Raw genomic sequence first — 18,352 nt, 5'->3', positions numbered from 1 at the left:
GGATACTGCATAGAGGAGTGGAAAAATTTTCCCAGTCAATTTCAGGGAGTGTTGTGTGTAAGTTTAGTAGTTTTTCTTGTTGGCCTCGGGCAATGGCTTTCAACCGTAAGTCACTGATCTTTGTTGACGCTGAAGTGGGCATTCTACAGTGTGCTGAAGTTTATGTAAAAGCGGAATAAAATAACAGACATATTTAATATTAGCTGGGCCCACATAGTAATGAAACAGGACAAATTTTAAAAATCAATAGACGTTGTTGGCACTGTATCTGATTGTGTTCAGCTGTGACGGGAAAGTGTTCCCCGCGTGGGGAGAAAGGCACGTGACTGATATCTCTGGCAATCAGCAGCTACCCTCTAAAACACACGGAGCTCTGATCTCTCTCTCAAAAATGTCAAATGTCACTCCTTAACATTATCTCTAGACAATAATGTCTGTTGAACAAACAGATATCGCTAGCTAAGTGGAGGCAAGGTGCGCTCCAACACGCGGCGAGACGTAGACAAACAAAGGCTGGTGAGTGAATGAGGAAGGCCCCCCATCACCGTCCCCCCCCATGCCCCCCCCATCACCGTCCCCCCCCATGCCCAACGCTCTCTGCCCACAGCTACTCTGTTGGATTTGCATAAATACATCGCTAACACAAGCAAACTCTGGTACTTAGCGTGAAGAGAAAGTTCAAGCAAATTATTGAAAACAACCCAATCTAAATCCGTTAAGTAATTCTCTCGTGGAAAGCGGACAGACGTACAGACAGAATGTGCTTGGGGCACGATATTTTTAAAACCGTTTCTTAGTGAGCACCTATGGCCCAAAGGTAACCTCCATTCCAAGTGTCAAGTCCCAAGTCCTCCTGGTTCGGGAGATTCTGCGATGAGTGAGTCAGTGGGATTTGGCTTTTATGTAGATATTGATTATGTTGAGGTCATGCAGTGCCATTCATGGGTTATTAAATTGTCTGGGATGAAAACCTGCACCATTTGATACCTGAGACAGGCAGACTGTCTTTTTATAAAATGCTTATTTGAGGATGCAATACCAGCTATCGCAGCCAAGGGTGGACATACTTTTTCCACAGATGGAAATGACATATCTGTGTGCGTTTTTGTTGAGAAAATTACTGCAAAGTCAAATTTAGATAAAGGTGATGCATTAAAAAAAATTGTAAACATACAATTTAAAGGGAGATCAAATCTTGACTTGTTCACATATGTCAAAAAAGAAAAAATAAATTTGAAAGATTGTACTTTTTCACACGACTGAAAATAACAAGTTTTCTTTTTTGTTAGTTCAGATGCCAATAAAAATTCCTGTCTCAGAGTACCAAGAGGCCTTAAAGTTTGGTGAATCCATCGATGATGTGTGTGATCAAATGAAGGTGTTTGCATTGTGGATCTTCAAATGGTGCTCTTTTATATCCATTTGCTGTCTTCTAATTTCTGCATGGTTGTGATGTTTGGTGTTCCAGGCCTTGCACTTTAGGATATTCGCTGTGACTGACCATATATGCCAGAGAAGACATTCAGTACCCAAAGCAGTGCAGTGTAGCACAGTTCAGGCAGGGATGTTCCAAATGATAAGTTTCATCTGTTGAACAATTACTGTGGTGGGCTGGTGCCCTGCCCAGGGTTTGTTTCCCTGCCTTGCGCCCTGTGCTGGCTGTGATTGGCTCCAGCAGACACCCGTGACCCTGTGTTCGGATATAGCGGGTTGGATAATGGAGGGATGGACGTTGAACAATTAATCATTACCTGGGGGTGATAGGCCAAGACAGAAGGTTGAGAACCCCCACTACTCTGTTTAACTTCTATCCATCCATTTTCCAACCCGCTGAATCCGAACACAGGGTCACGGGGGTCTGCTGGAGCCAATCCCAGCCAACAAGGCAGGGTGCCAACCCACCGCAGTCTAACTTAAATGCAGCCATTTGTATCCCAGTAAGGGAGTGTGACGGGTTGGCTGGGGAGTCCTAGTTAAGCATCTCTCTAATTTGATAATTAAAAAGCAATGGGCTTATAAGATGTGGTGCATGAGCATTTGGACGTCCGCTTGCATTAGCCAGGAACTGAGACGTGTTTGTCCATTCTCTCCACAGGTCCAGCTCTTGGTTGGAGAGCTCCGCCGCATCACATTGCTTTGGGATGAATTGTGGTTGGGCGTTTTGCAGCAGCAGCACATGCACGTCTTGCGCAGGATCCAGCAGCTTGAAGACGAAGTCAAGCGCGTTCAGAATAACAACACCCTCCGGAAGTAAGGCACTTTTAGCTGTGTTTGTATCTGAAGGTAAGGGTCTTATGGCATCAAATTTAAAAACGACGACAAAAAAAAAAAATGTTTTTAGGGAGGAGAAGATCGCCATCATGCGAGAGAAGCACTCGGCCCTAATGAAGCCAGTCGTGTTTGCACTGGAGCACGTCTACAGTATCACATCCACGCCTGCTGAGACACCACACGAGACCTGGTTCCAAGAAAATTACGGAGAAGCCCTCAAGAATGCCTTGGAAAGGTTGAGAAATCCGGCCAATCCTGCCAACCCAGCAAGCAGCTGGTTCCCCTTCAAGCAGGTGATTATTTTCAAACCATTGTGTCTTTTCCTTCTGGACGAGGAGACGAGAGAGTAGGGACATTGTTTCAAATGGCAGGAATTGTATTAAAACTTTGGTTTAGCAGGTTAAGATATTAACGCGTTGGATGAGGACCTGCGTTCATCTGTGAATTGATTTTAAAGTTTTGTTCTAAGACATCAGAATAAATTAACCTCCTGCTGCAAGATATCGACATATTTAACTCCAAAATTGCACAGATCAACATTTTTTTTTAACTACCGGTAGCTATTTATGTGTGTGTGTTTTTTTTTTGTTTGTTTTTTTTTTAAACTAATTGGTAGCAACAAAATGTCTTTGAATATTTTTCTGATGTTGCTTCTGCTTATGTTTTTTATGTTTTATAATGGATTGTCCCAGATTATGCTGAGCCTACAGCAGCGGGCGCAGAAGCGTGCCAGTTATTTGCTGCGCCTGGATGAGATCAGTCCCACCCTGGCATCTATATCCAGCACAGAAATCGCTCTGCCAGGAGAAGTCTCGGCAACTGATGCAGTCACTATTCACACGGTGGGCAACACCATTACCATCCTTCCCACAAAAACCAAACCAAAGAAACTTTACTTCTTGGGGTCAGATGGTCGAAATTATCCCTACCTGTTCAAAGGTAAGGCTTTTCTTTTTAGAACACGTCGTGGTGTTAAGAGTTGCCTTATGGTGCCTAGCTAGCTCTGGGTTTGCGAGGGTCCTGATAAAAAGCAAGGCCTTTAATGACCTCTTGGCCACAGCCATCAGCAGAGTGTCGGACCTCGTCGAGAGGTTTACTTACCTCGGCAGTGACATTCATGTCTCTGGTGACTTTTCCTATGAAGTCAGTGGACGGACTTGGGAGAGCATGGGAGGGGTCATGAGGGTGCTGGAAAAGGGGTGTGTGGTGCCCCCGATATCTGTGCAAAAGGACGAGGGTCCAAGTCTTTAGAGTCCTGGTGCTTCCTGTCTTGCTATATGGTTGCAAGTCATGGACACTATCCAGTGACCTGAGACGAAGACTGGACTCCTTCGGTACTGTGTCTCTTCGGAGAATCCTTGGGTACCGTTGGTTTGACTTTGTGTTGCTCATGGAGTCCCGAATGAGGCACATGACCTGCATTGTGAGGGAGCGTCAGTTACGGCATTACGGCCATGTGGGGCGATTCCCTGAGGGTCATCCAGCTTACTTTTGAGGACCTGAGCGGCTGTTCCAGGCCAAGGGGACGCCCACATAACACCTGGCTGTGGCAGATAGAGGGTTATTTCCAGTGGGTGGCACTGGACCGCGTCTCTGTTTGGAGTGGGGGAAGGGTGCCAATCGGGATCCCGAGCTGTTTTGTTGTGGTGGGTGCAGCAACGCGGTGCATGTTTCCCAACCTGGCTGTACAATCTTTTTTTTAAACCAAACCATTTTTCTTATTTTGTGTTTACTTTGTGAATTTATTCCATTCTCTCCCACTGCTCCCAACTTTCTTCTACAGGTCTAGAAGACTTGCACTTGGATGAGAGAATCATGCAGTTCCTATCAATTGTGAACACTATGTTCACAAAAGTAAATCAGCAAGAAAGCCCCCATTTCCACGCACGCCACTACTCGGTCACACCCCTGGGAACCCGTTCTGGACTAATCCAGTGGGTGGACGGTGCAACTCCCCTGTTTGGACTCTATAAGCGCTGGCAGCAGAGGGAAGCCATTCTTCAGGCACAGAAGGTAATTTCAAGATCCTTCCTGCATACCAGGAAATTAATCTATTTATCTGAGAGCAACCATTTTAGCCCTAACATAAAAATGAACACAAAAGCCATGCTAGAAACTACCTTTATAAACACACCTGCCCAATCTACAGATGCCCTCAGAATAATCTCCTAATCATTCAACAGCAATTAGAAATGTCACGTCAGTTTGAGCTCTCAGCTTATTCCTGGAAGTTGATCTTGGGTCATTCTTCCCTTTTGGATCTTTTGAGAGCGGATTGTTCAACCTCTAAACTAGATTTTATCATCATAACATTTACAAATGTGTTTAAAAATAAAAATCTTTCAGAATGTCTGATGGGAAGCTCAAAAAAATGAACCGGTTATCACAGCAAAATTGCTTTGGTAGGAGAATGAGATTTTAGTAGTCTTTTCATTTCCTTTGTTTGCTGGATGTAGGAACGCTAAATGCTGCCTTTTTGTGCAGGAATGTGTAGTACTAAGCCAGTTTCCCTTCTAGTGATTTATTGCCAGTTAAATTGTTGCTGTACATGAGAAGTAAAAGTATGCTTTTTAACTAACTGATCTGTTAATTAAATTTGAATTGTTTGTATTTTCTTATCAACCTTGAGGCCCAGGATTCATTCCAGCAACCCCAGAATCCACCTCTGGTTCCTCGGCCAAGTGAACTTTATTACAGCAAAATTGGCCCCGCCCTAAAGGCAGTGGGGCTTAGCCTCGATGTTTCACGCCGTGATTGGCCTCTCAGTGTCATGAAGGATGTCCTAAAGGAGCTGATGGAAACCACACCACCAAGTCTCCTAGCCAAAGAGCTGTGGTGCTCATGTACTTGTCCAAGCGAATGGTGGAGAGTCACACAGGTGAGCCTGAAAGGGAGAAATCAGGGGAAGCTTCTTGTTCTCCACTCTCACAGCTACAAGTCCCTTGGAGAACAAGGTTGCTGAGTCCTTCATATTATGTGCACTTAATTACTGTCTATACCATTAAGCTGTCAAGTATATTTAGTTTTAGGCTAAGTCCACATTACTACATTTTAATTTAAAAATTGGGAGTGGTCTCCCCTCGATTTTCTCGTATACTCGGATATGGGGATGGATATTTGAGGAGTAAAGCGCAAGACAGTGATTCCATTTTTATATTATGTACATTAAAGAATCATCAACAACAAATCAAATTAATAATATATTGAACAATTATTATAAATGTAAAGTTGGATAAATCAGACTTGATTTGAATGAAGGGTGAAGTACCAATTCCGGTGAGAGGAAATAGCTCAAAAGTTGATAGAAATCTACGTTTTGTACCGAATACTTGTATGCAAAATTTGGTTGACCTAAGTGAAAGCGTACTCAGGTTATCATGTTTACACACACATAATTCCAAAAATGGTATTTTCTGACTCTGGGAGGACTAAAACATCGAGATTCATCAAAATCTCGAAATGGAATTTTTGTAGAATTCCAGTACTTTCCCTGTGCTTTGTATACAACAGTGTCAGGGAGGTGTAAAACGTCAAGATTCGTCAAAATCTCAACATTGAATCTTCGGATTTCGACTGTCCATTCTAGCGTTTTCACATCGTTTATGGATGTATCTCTGTCCACACGAGAAAGACCGAAAAAGCCTGTGATGGACTTTCTTCTACACTGGATGTATATATCTTCTGTTGAAAAATCCTTGAAAGGATGGCAATGAACTGTAGCCACTAATACGTTTGCTTTTTGAACATGTATGCAACCTTCAAAGTATACAAAGCAGAATTTAGATGCATATAGGTGAGCAACACAACAAGCGCCATGGAAAACAACACTTCTGTGCCCGCTATGTTGGAATAAGGTTGTCTTCTGTGAGGGGGACCAATCAGTGAATGAGATGTAATGAGCAGGAGCCAGTCAGGAAATAGTCCACATAATAACCACGAACCAATCAGAGGGAGAATAGAGTCTGTGTTTTCCAAAAAAAATCTTTGTTTTCGCCTGTTCTCATTACAGCACCGAGGCCGAGTTTTCAGAATTCTGACTGGAGAGCGATTTTCTGAGATTGAAAACACTAAGTGTGGACAAAATGGAAATTAATGGCCGTGGTTTTAAACTTAGATGTAGTATTGTGGGTGGAACTTTAGTATTGTTAGTAGGGTTGATTTATATGACTTAAGAATATTGATAAGCAGTATTTTATTTCCCTCCGGGAAATTCACTTCCCCCAAGTGAAGCTTAGAAGACAAACATAATGAAAAACATTCAATTACTAAACGTAAACTATTCTGTAATTGCAAGACTTAGAACGATACACATATTATAACAATTATGTAAAGAAAACCTATCCCGGTGTTCCTGCCAGTCCACCTAAAATTATTCTTCTCAGAACTGGTGTGCCTCACTGTAACATTCAACACTTTCTTTTTGTCATGGCTGATTTTTTTTTACTTTTTGTTCCTACTATACAGTCATATGCCAGGTCAACTGCTGTGATGTCCATGGTTGGGTACATCATCGGACTAGGAGATCGTCATCTTGACAACGTACTGATTGACATGACAACTGGGGAAGTGGTGCACATAGACTACAATGTCTGCTTTGAGAAAGGTTGGAATTTGGTCACAATTGGTTTCTTAGGCTCTGGCTTCTCAATAGGAGTAGCTGAACTATTTTCGTCTTTCCTTTGTAGGGAAGAGCCTGCGAGTACCAGAGAAGGTTCCTTTTCGCATGACACACAACATTGAGACTGCATTAGGAGTTACTGGTGTGGAGGGCATTTTCCGTCTATCATGTGAGAAGGTGAGTCGCCGAGTTTTGGTTCCCCGTTTTGATTTTCAGCCTTTCTTGTAGAGAAAAGCCAAGCAAAATGACACCTTTTATTGGCTAACTAGAAAGATTACAATATGCAAGCTTTCGAGGCAACTCAGGCCCCTTCTTCAGGCAAGAATCTTGCCTGTAGAAGGGGCCTGAGTTGCCTCGAAAGCTTGCAGATTACAATATGCAAGCTTTCGAGGCAACTCAGGCCCCTTCTTCAGGCAAGAATCTTGCCTGTAGAAGGGGCCTGAGTTGCCTCGAAAGCTTGCATATTGTAATCTTTCTAGTTAGCCAATAAATGGTGTCATTTTGCTTGGATTTTCTCTACATTCATAATCGCTAACACGGTACAACACCCTAGTACTACAGCCTTTCTTGAAAATGCCTGTATGAGGACTAAGGATTTTTTCTTTTCCTCAGGTCATTCAAATGATGAGACGTGGGCGTGAGACCCTTTTGACTCTGTTAGAGGCCTTTGTTTATGACCCTCTTGTGGACTGGACTGCCGGAGGTGAGGTGGGCTTTGCTGGTGCTGTTTATGGAGGTGGCGGCCAGCAAGCAGAGAGCAAGCAGTCAAAGAGAGAGATGGAGAGAGACATCACCCGCAGCCTGTTCTCCTCTCGTGTGGCAGAGATAAAGGTGTGGGATCTTCGCAGTCTGGAAGTTTTCTTTTTGTTGCCATGAATTTTTTTTTTTTTTTTTTTTTTTTTTAAAGATTTGTCATTCTAAGAAGATCATCTTCATACCCATGCTTTTTATTTTATGTTTGAATCAGGTGAATTGGTTCAAAAATCGTGAAGAGATGCTGACACTGTTGCCACAGCTGGACAGTAGCGTGGAGGAGTACCTGAGTTTGCAAGAGGAGCTTACTGAGGTGGAGAAGCTGCAGGGCAAACTCCTGGAGGAGATGGATTTCTTGGAGGGAGCAGAAAACCGTGCTGACCACCCAATCCACACACTGGAGCATAGGTGAGTAGTAGGGATGGTGTTGTGATCTCCAGTGGACATTAGAACTTTTATTTGTGTTTTTAGGAGCCTTTTATGCGGATCATTCCACTCAGCCATTCTTAGCCATCTGTGTTTCTATGGTTGTATTATCGTGATATTCCCCTCTACTTACCCTTTACCTAGGGGTAAGTGTACTCATCAGATTCGTTACCGAGTTGGTCTGCTGTTGCACTTTAAGATTAACACACGCATACATAGATACACGCACACACACACACAAACTCAACAGTGCCCTATGAATGACATACACGCAGCTGTTTAATCACTAGCACTTTAATCCACACAAGTGCTATAATAACACAACTTGTAACTCTCCTAGGACTTTATGAGACTTACACATACACACACCCTAATCATATCAGTGCCCTATGAATGACAAACACTTCAAGAGCACTTCTTGAGACTTACTTATTATCGGCATGAACAACATACGATGTTTTAAAGATATCTCCGACCTAAATATTACTTTTGGTCTACAAGAATACATTTAAATATACAAAGGCTCAGCACTCTTGACTATAGGCCATTCATCAGCCAGGAATGCCTTACTTGATGTCCTGTTCCCTACTATTGGCTGGAGCTCTCATCCTCTGCCTTAATAAACCTCGCAGCACAGAGGTAATAGCAAACCTCCGGCTGCACCAGGTTCTCAAAGAAATCTACCTTATTACTTCAATCACTGTAGACATTAAGACAAAGCGTAGAAAGTTAAAAGCAGCACAGTATTTATTACAGGAATAATACCACCACTGGAACAAAGAATAATAGAAAATAGGACTGATAGTAAAGTCTAGATAGATATATATGTATAGATATATATGTATATATGTATATATACAGTGATCCCTCGCTATATCGCGCTTCGCCTTTCGCGGCTTCACTCCATCGCGGATTTTATATGTAAGCATATTTAAATATATATCGCGGATTTTTCGCTGCTTCGCGGGTTTCTGCGGACAATAGGTCTTTTAATTTCTGGTACATGCTTCCTCAGTTGGTTTGCCCAGTTGATTTCATACAAGGGACGCTATTGGCAGATGGCTGAGAAGCTATCCAGCTTACTTTCTCTCTCTCTCTCTCTCTCTCTCTCTTGCGCTGACGTAGGGGGGTGTGAGCAGGGGGGCTGTGTGCAGCTGCTTCCTGAAGGACATGCTGCACGGAGCTTCGCATACTTAAAAGCTCAAAGGGCACGTATTGATTTTTTTTATCTGTCTCTCTCTTCCTGCTCCTGACAGAGGGGGTGTGAGCTGCCGCCTTCAACAGCTTTGTACCGGCGGTGCTTCGCATACTTAAAAGCCAAAAAACCCTATTGATTTTTTTTTTTGACTGCTTGCTTTGCACTCCTTTGAAAAGGAAGATATGTTTGCATTCTTTTAATTGTGAGACAGAACTGTCATCTCTGTCTTGTCATGGAGCACAGTTTAAACTTTTGAAAAAGAGACAAATGTTTGTTTGCAGTGTTTGAATAACGTTCCTGTCTCTCTACAACCTCCTGTGTTTCTGCGCAAATCTGTGACCCAAGCATGACAATATAAAAATAACCATATAAACATATGGTTTCTACTTCGCGGATTTTCCTATTTCGCGGGTGGCTCTGGAACGCAACCCCCGCGATGGAGGAGGGATTACTGTATATATATATGTATGTATGTATATATGTATGTATGTATATGTATATGTATATATATGTATGTATGTGTGTGTATATGTATATATGTATATATGTGTGTATATATATATATATATATATATATATATATATATATATATATATATATATATAAGATAGATATATTTAGAAAAGGCTTACAAAAAGTTACAGATGACAAGGATGAATGTCGCTGGCGGCTTGTGATCTCGCACTCGTAGTTGCTCGTTATGCTTTTCTGACGATCAGATGGAAATGGCTGCACATTGACGTCGCTCTGTCCTCCTCTGACATCTTTGTCCCTTCTTCCTCCTCCCTCCCTCCCTCCTTCCTTACTATATCGCTCCTCATACGAGGCATATTTATCCTAAAATTCTACTGGGGGGTTTTGCAAGATGTGACTTAGATATTCTGATTGGCTGGCTGTCAATATGTCTGTTTTCCCAAACAATAAAACTTTTTTTATGTTCTCTGAGGTATCGGCAGGTCTTCCTTTCCTAGGCTGTAAAATAATTAGATGTCCATCCTTTCTCAGGTTATAAAGTAGATAGCCTGATAGCCTGAGCCACCAGCATGTCTTCCTTTCTTTGTTGGACCAGCCGTTTTAAAAGTGAGGTATAACTGGGAAGAAGACATGCTTTGATTTGTCCTGAATGTAGTTCACCTGTTGTCTTGTCTTGAACAAAATATAAAGAAAATATAAACCAAAATGTACAGATTGTGTACCCCACAACAATGGTGTAACGTTTTTGGGCAATTTATTTCAATTACTTGTCAAGGATAATTTTATATACATGTAAACATTTTACACTTAGTTTTTTTTTTTTTTTTTTTAAATATAGTTCATGTGTACATTGTGTGCGTAGTATAATGAAATTCTTACTTGCATGAAAAAAAAATACCAACAAAAACACAAAATAATATAAACAGCAAGTGTAAACAAATCGGAGAGACACAGATAATGGGGTCGGGGCCCCTTCACACAAACCCCATATATTAGATAGATAGATAGATACTTTATTAATCCCAGGGGGAAATTCACATACTCCAGCAGCAAAAAAATATTAAATTAAAGAGTAATAAAAAATGCAGGTAAAAAACGGACAATAACTTGAATAATGTTCAACGTTTACCCCCTCTGGTGGAATTGAAGAGTCGCATAGTTTGGGGGAGGAATGATCTTCTCAGTCTGTCAGTGGAGCAGGACAGTGATAGCAGTCTGTCGCTGAAACTGCTCCTCTGTCTGGAGATGACACTGTTTAATGGATGTAGTGGATTCTCCATAATTGATAGGAGCCTGCTGAGTGCCCGTTGCTCTGCTACGGATGTCAAACCATCCAGCTCTATGCCAACAATAGAGCCTGCCTTCCTCACCAGTTTGTCCAGGCGTGAGGCATCCTACTTCTTAATGCTGCCTCCCCAGCACACCACTGCATAGAAGAGGGCACTCGCCACAACCATCTGATAGAACATCTGCAGCATCTTACTGCAGATGTTGAAGGATGCCAGTCTTCTAAGGAAGTACAGGCGGCTCTGTCCTTTCTTGCACAGAGAATCAGTATTGGCAGTCCAGTCCAATTAATCGTCCAGCTGCACTCCCAGGTATTTATTTATTTATTATGGTGTCATCAAACAATAAACATAATTTAATGTGATGACATGCAAGATAACATCTTTCCAGATGCAAGTCTTTGATCAGACTTGTTTTGAGGGGGGCGGGGGTTATGAAGTTGGTGAGGCAGAAGGGGCGGGTCCAGAGCCAGAAGTGATGTCATGAACCAGTGATATGTTGGTTTGTAGATCTCTAGGGGGAAGGAGAGGAGGAGCATTATAAGACCGCGCCAACCCTTGGCTTGGGGTGGAATTACAAGTTGACAAGCCTTGAAGCTGTTTTCCCAATCATGCATGTGACACCTGTATGGTTAATGTTATTGGGCCTCATGAAGGAGGATGTTCTCTTTTCTTAGTCTGAGAGATGTGCAGGACTAAATGCAGTAAGCAATGCCCAGTCTTGCTCTTGGGCCTCTTAAGATGCTGGTACCACAAATATTCAAATAGAAGGCCACCTTGCATGAGGAAATGTTAATTGTAGACCCAGAAGCCTTGAAAACCTTGTTGAAGTGCATTTTTTGTTCTTTTTTTGCGTGCATCTCCAGGTATTCTGAGCACACTCAGCTGCAGTCCAGGGAGAGGACAGTCCAAGATGCCATCCAACTGAAGCTCTCTGAATTTGAGCAGTGGATTTCCCAGTACCAGGCCGCGTTCACCAGTCTGGAGGCCACCCAGCTTGCTGGCCTTCTACAGGAAATTAGTAGTCCAATTGATTTAGGTAAGAAGCTGAGGTTTGTCATCATTGTATTGATTTCTCCCTTGGAATACTGAACACAGTCCATTATGTCAAATGCAATAAAAACATTTATTATTGCAGTGCAGTTTCTTACATAATGTGTTTTACAAGAATTTGAATAAAAGAACATAGAATTATGAAGAATACACAACATTAAATACATTAATAAATACCAACATACACAGTACAAATAAACAAGTAAGCTGAATGTAGAACCTCATTATTCTGGTCCTGTAATAATTGTAACAAGGAGTGCAATGCTTTGATTAGATGACCAGAGAGAACAGAATAGGAATCTGATAACAGCCGGCCATTTTAGTAATTTCTTGTCAGGGTTTTGGCCTTATTACTTTAGGTGCTTTTTGTTTTGTTCTTGCGTTTTAGGGGAGAAAATGACAAATGTATAGAAAGGGACTAGAAACTTGCCTGTCTTACATTTACACAAGTGCCTCCATGTTTTTGTGAATATGATGAATGGTCAGATCCCTGGTATTTCTAACCCACACTTTGGCTTTTGGGGACTTGTAGCATTTGTCTAATTTCTTGCATCCTTTCTCTCCTGTAGGTCCACCAAGCTATGTGCCGGCCACTGCATTCCTACAGAACGCAGGTCAAGCGCATTTGATCAGTCAGTGCGAGCAGTTGGAAGGTGAGGTTGGGGCCCTCTTCCAACAGAGACGCTCTTTGCTGCGTGGCTGCCTGGAGCATCTACACAGCTATGCCACTGTAGCGCTACTGTACCCGCGTGCTGTTTTCCTACGCCATCGTGTATATTCCTGGAAGCAATGGATGGAAGAATTGATCTGTGACATGACAGTGGAACATTGTCAGGCAATCTTCCGCAAGTGAGTCCCCCCCAGCTAACTCTGAGGTCATGCGAAACTTGTGTCCTTATTGCTTTTGGATTTATTGATCTGATTGTCTCTGTATTTTCAGGTATGAGATGCAGTTTGCACCCCAACCTTCTAATGCCACCTGCCAGTTCCTATCCAGCACAGAAGTGGCTCTGCAGCACCAAGCTGCTGAGACCAATGCCAGATTGATCCGGCAAGCGGATCGCCTGAAGGCAGAGGGTGCCAGCGTGCCAGTGTGTGAAGAGCAGCTTCAAGAAATCGAGAGATGCATTGGGGTGTTCCTCCTGGAAAACGGGGAGCTGGGCTCTCTCAGTTTGGCTGGCATTATTGTCTCTGCTCTTTGTGCACTCACCAGGTTAGCTGACACCTAGGTCTCTGTTTCCATGTCTCCTTAGCTTTTATTTTTTCTGCGCACTTCAGTCCAGTGGCACTGTTGCATTAACACCACCTAAGCTATGGGAATGGTAGATGAGCTTGATGATGTTTCTAAAACGTGTCTTGATCCTCAGGCGTAACCTGGTCATGGAGGGTGCAGCAGCAAGTGCTGGAGAACAGCTTGTGGAGCTGACATCACGAGATGGAGCCTGGTTCTTGGAGGAATTGTGCAGCATGAGTGGGAATGTGGCTTGTCTAATACAGCTGCTGCAGCAATGTCAACTGCTTTTGCATGACCTGGATATCCCCAGCCCAACTGAAACCGCACAAGCAGTCTATCTAGCTAATGGAGTCTACACGTGCCTTCAGGTATGGTTGATGACTGCAGTGGGGGTCCTTTGAGCAATTTTATCATCTTGTAAAATAAATACTCCTTAAACTGAAGCTGTCAGTGAGTGTTCTCAGTTAGATTTTGCTTTACCATTCATAACAAATGTAGAGCAAGAGGGCTACACTGATTCCCAAGGTACCTAGCAGAACTAGAGAAGTTGATAAAGTTCTAAAGTAAGCAGGATTGAAGTTTCAATCAATTGGATAAGCAACCAGTAAACTTCATTAAAAGCAATGTGTGAGTGCATTCGTTTGTCTGCCAGGCTTGATTTATACTCCCAGACGTTTATCCGTCGTTCAAAGCAGAATTTCCAAACCACTCATCCATATTGAAAATACTCTACATTGTCTTTGTATACAAGAAAGTAGAAAAAACAAAGTTATAGGGAAAGCATTGGAATCGTCCAAAATTAGATATTCGAGATTTTAATTAATCTTGACGTTTTAGAGACTCTGAGTCTGAAAATACCATTTTTGGAATTATGTGTCGATAACCTTAGTACACTTTCACGTTGGTCAATCAAATTTTGCATACAAGTACAGTATTCGGTACAAAACGTAGATTTCTATCAACTTTTGAGCTGTTTCCGCTAACCGGAAGTGGTACTTTACCTGAAACGTGTCCCCAAAAATATTACAAATTTGATCATTTCACATCATATTATGATAAAGCACCACATTCTAAGCATTTTTTTTTTTCTGTCGATTTGCATTTTTTCAACAAAACGACCAGTTTTTGAGCTAATCACAATTTTCCTCTTGGAGTTCAAATTGTAATATATATCTGAGAATGTTTTTGCTGTATGTAAATTAGGGTTAAGGTACGTGTACAAGTATTACATTCATTACTAAAGTCTCTTGCAAATTTTTGACCCATTTCCGCTTACTGAAAGTGGTAATTTACCTGAATTATTTAGCAAAATAAAATTATGATGGCAAATTTTCAATATAGGTATTACGGTAAAGCAAATAATTTTGGACATTTTTGATCTCGTTACATTTTCTCAGAAAGCATTTTTTCGTGGTAATTTCAATTTTCACTATTGCACTGCTGGTATGCACACATTTTAACGTGTTGCGTCATACCGTTAAAATGTGTTTGCATAAATGCCAGGTGTTTACTGTAGTAGGTCCTCCATAGGTGCATAGGTACACCAAATTAACGCCTTGCAGATCTCTGTAATATGTGTTCATCACCGATTTAAAAAAATAAATTATTTTACTGGAAATGCCTACCTATTTTCTTGCACTCTTTGAAAACATTTATATTACTAATGACTAATGAGATAAATTGTTGTTAATCTGTTGGTAACACAGACAAATGAAATCTATAAAATCTTATAACTGTGGAACCCGCTATTGGCAATTGTAATAATTTTAACCAGCCGAGTCGATTGCAGTGCGCAGTTGTCGATGTGCAGCCGTTTCCGTGAAGGTAATTCTCCCTTCTACTCAACTGTGTACTCGGCAGCTTTTAAACAGCTACATTCGCCATTATCGGTCATTTTGTCAGTTCATGCTATTGAGTCGGCAATACGTTATTCTTTTGCAAAGAATGCTTCGTTACACCGCTGTTTTTCTTTTGATTGCAATGTTTTACCTTTTATAAGTGAACCCTAACCCTAATTTAACTGTTTAGTTAGTACTTTTCAATTTCTTTATAATACCACTAATTTTTTATTCATGCAGCTGCAGAGTCCAATTTATTCACCTTTACTTTTATAATAATTGTTCAATATTTTATTGATTTGATTTGTTGTTGATGGTTCTTTAATGTACATAATATAAATATAATCCTTGTCTTGCAGTTTACTCCTCTAATATCCATCCCCATATCTGAGCATACGAGAAAGTCAAGGGGAGGCCACTCCCGTTTTTTTTTTGTTTTTTTTTTTTACATAAGAATTCATATTGTATATGCTAGTTGCAGTCCCCATCGTGGTGTTCCTTCTTTTTGTCTACAGGAGCTCAACACTAATTTCCGCCAGATCATTTTTCCGGAGGCTCTTCGCTGTATGATGAAGGGAGAGAGCACCCTGGAGAACATGCTGACTGAGCTCGATGCTCTGATTGAGCAGAATGCCGACGGGGTGTCTCTGCAGGGATTGGTAGAAGCCCTCCAGGCTTACCTTCGAAATGCAGTCATGGGATTAGATGAGGAGACAGATGCCCACTATCTTGACGTCACCAGGTAAATATCTACCATGTAACGTTGCACAGAATCATTGCGAATGCTTTGTTAGATTGTTTGATTAGGGCATTTGCCACCCATTAGCAGAGTAATGGACACCTCATTTCCCTTAGCTACATTAGCCATTATTAAATTCTAGAATCATTTTCCTGTGTGTTTGTACCCTTAATATTCTTTCATTTGGGATAAGATTCCTTCAAGGCAGTGCTAGTGTTAGGCTTGGAGTAAGTTGACTTTTTCTCAGAGAAAATGGACTCCAGCACACCACAGAAGTAGCCGTTAATCACCAAATGAAGAACATTTTGAACAATGGAGTATCTTCCTATGATAGGTTGGCCTGCCAGAATGACCTCAGAGGCACAGTGATGACCTATTGAAGATGTCATCGAGGATCCCAGAAGAACATCCAAATATTTCTGTGCCTCTCTAGCCTTATTAAGATCTGTGTTAATGACTCCACTATAAGAAAGAAGTTGAGGAAAAATGTTACTCATAGAAGAGGAGCAAGGCAGAAACCTCTGCTATCCAAGAGTAGCACCAGTGCTCGTCTCGCATTTGTAAAGAAACACCTGGATGATCTTGAAATAATGTTTTATTGAACGACAGACCTAAAAGTGGAACACTCTTAACAACACCTGTCCTGCTATGTCTGGTGTAAATCTAACTGCTGTCTACAGTAAGAACATCTTACCCACAATAGTAGATTTAGATAACTTTGTTTCCTGGACCTGAAAGACTTGCCATTATTGAAGGAACCAGGAATTCTGCCCTTCACAAGGGGAGTGTCCAGTCATCTCCCTGTGAGCTGAAGTTGAAGTGTAATCAAGTTATACAGCAGGACAATGGCCCAGACCACAAGAGCACGTCTACAACTGAATGGCTCAGAAGAAACAAAATGAAAGTCCTGTCTTGAACCCAACCGTGAGGACCTAAAGCAAATAGTTCACTCTCGCCAATTTTCCAGTGTGTCTGAATTAAAGCAGATAAGTTGAGTGGTCTAAAATTCCAGCATAGCAATGTGAAAGACTGATTTTGAGCTCTAGGAAGCTGCCACTATTGTTGTATTGAAATTATGGCAGCAGTTACTTTTCCTCATTAACAACAAGATTGTTCCTCGATTTAAAGAAAGTAGTAATTTAAAAATTGTAATATGTCTTCACTCAGGTTCCCTTTCTATAGAGTTGATTTTGTCTAAACAGAGCATGTTAGAAAGTGTGTTTTTAATAAAAAAAAGTAACTATATGAGAACATACTGAATAAGCAGCTGACTCTTGGAGGACAATCCTGAACAATCTTGGAACTGATGTAGTTCATTGTTGGCAAGGGAGAGAAGGTCTGAGGCCATTCTTTACGCCAAAAAAAAAAAAAGACGCGGGGGCAAATGCCCTTTTCTCAGTATTGTTTAGCAGCGGACTTGTCTTGTTTCCACTTTGTCTGTGATCAGGACTTAATGGTGTATCTGAATTCTTTCATTTCAGACTGCTGCGTGCTCAGTATTCTGAGCTTATTCAGCCTCGTACACTAGAAGGTTCCATGCAGGACCCCCCTAAGATGAGCGCTGGTCAGATGCTGCTTGTTGCCTTTGACGGGATGTTTGCTCAACTTGAGAGTGCTTTCAGCCTTCTGACTGAAAAGGTAAGTTTCTCTATGAGTTATACTCTGCTGGTATAGAAGTGAAGTTCACTAAGGAGGCTGCGCAGCGTTTGGAAGGAGATAGTTTATTAATCCCAAGGGGAAATTCACATACTCCAGCAGCAGCATACTGATAATAATATTAAATTAAAGAGTGATAACAATGCAGGTACAACAGACAATAACTTTGTATAATGTTAACGTTTACCCCCCTGAGTGGAATTGAAGAGTCGCATAGTGTGGTGGAGGAATGATCTCCTCAGTCTGTCAGTGGAGCAGGACGGTGACAGCAGTCTGTCGCTGAAGCTGCTCCTCTGTCTGGAGATGATCCTGTTCAGTGGATTCTCCATGATTGACAGGAGTCTGCTCAGCACCCGTCGCTCTGCCACAGATGTCAAACTGTCCAGCTCCATGCCTACAATAGAGCCTGCCTTCCTCACCAGTTTGTCCAGGCGTGAGGCGTCCCTTCTTCTTTATGCTGCCTCACCAGTACACCATTGCGTAGAAGAGGGAACTCGCCACAACCATCTGATAGAACATCTGCAGCATCTTATTGCAGATGTTGAAGGATGCCAGCCTTCTAAGGAAGTATAGTCGGCTCTGTCCTCTCTTGCACAGAGCATCAGTACTGGCAGTCCAGTCCAATTTGTCATCCAGCTGCACTCCCAGGTATTTATAGGTCTGCACTCTCTGCACACAGTCACCTCTGATGATCACGGGGTCCATGAGGGGCCTGGTCCTCCTAAAATCCACCACCAGCTCTTTGGTTTTGCTGGTGTTCAGGTGTAGGTGGTTTGAGTCGCATCATTTAACAAAGTCCTTGATT

General features: G+C 41.9%; 1 protein-coding gene across 1 annotated transcript in view; it reads left to right on the top strand.

Moving 5' to 3' along the window:
* Positions 1 to 18,352, top strand: part of smg1 (SMG1 nonsense mediated mRNA decay associated PI3K related kinase) — a 167,618-nt gene that overhangs the window by 125,222 nt on the left and 24,044 nt on the right. The window contains 15 exon segments of the mRNA XM_051933950.1: positions 2,096 to 2,250; positions 2,342 to 2,564; positions 2,964 to 3,210; positions 4,055 to 4,284; positions 4,901 to 5,149; positions 6,736 to 6,874; positions 6,957 to 7,066; positions 7,502 to 7,720; positions 7,857 to 8,050; positions 11,894 to 12,066; positions 12,650 to 12,929; positions 13,021 to 13,293; positions 13,448 to 13,682; positions 15,668 to 15,894; positions 17,373 to 17,529. Coding sequence (XP_051789910.1) covers positions 2,096 to 2,250; positions 2,342 to 2,564; positions 2,964 to 3,210; positions 4,055 to 4,284; positions 4,901 to 5,149; positions 6,736 to 6,874; positions 6,957 to 7,066; positions 7,502 to 7,720; positions 7,857 to 8,050; positions 11,894 to 12,066; positions 12,650 to 12,929; positions 13,021 to 13,293; positions 13,448 to 13,682; positions 15,668 to 15,894; positions 17,373 to 17,529 — 3,111 coding nt within the window.

This window comes from Erpetoichthys calabaricus, chromosome 11 (genome assembly GCF_900747795.2).
Source record: "Erpetoichthys calabaricus chromosome 11, fErpCal1.3, whole genome shotgun sequence".
NCBI lineage: Eukaryota > Metazoa > Chordata > Cladistia > Polypteriformes > Polypteridae > Erpetoichthys > Erpetoichthys calabaricus.
This window is presented reverse-complemented; position numbering and strand designations above follow the sequence as displayed.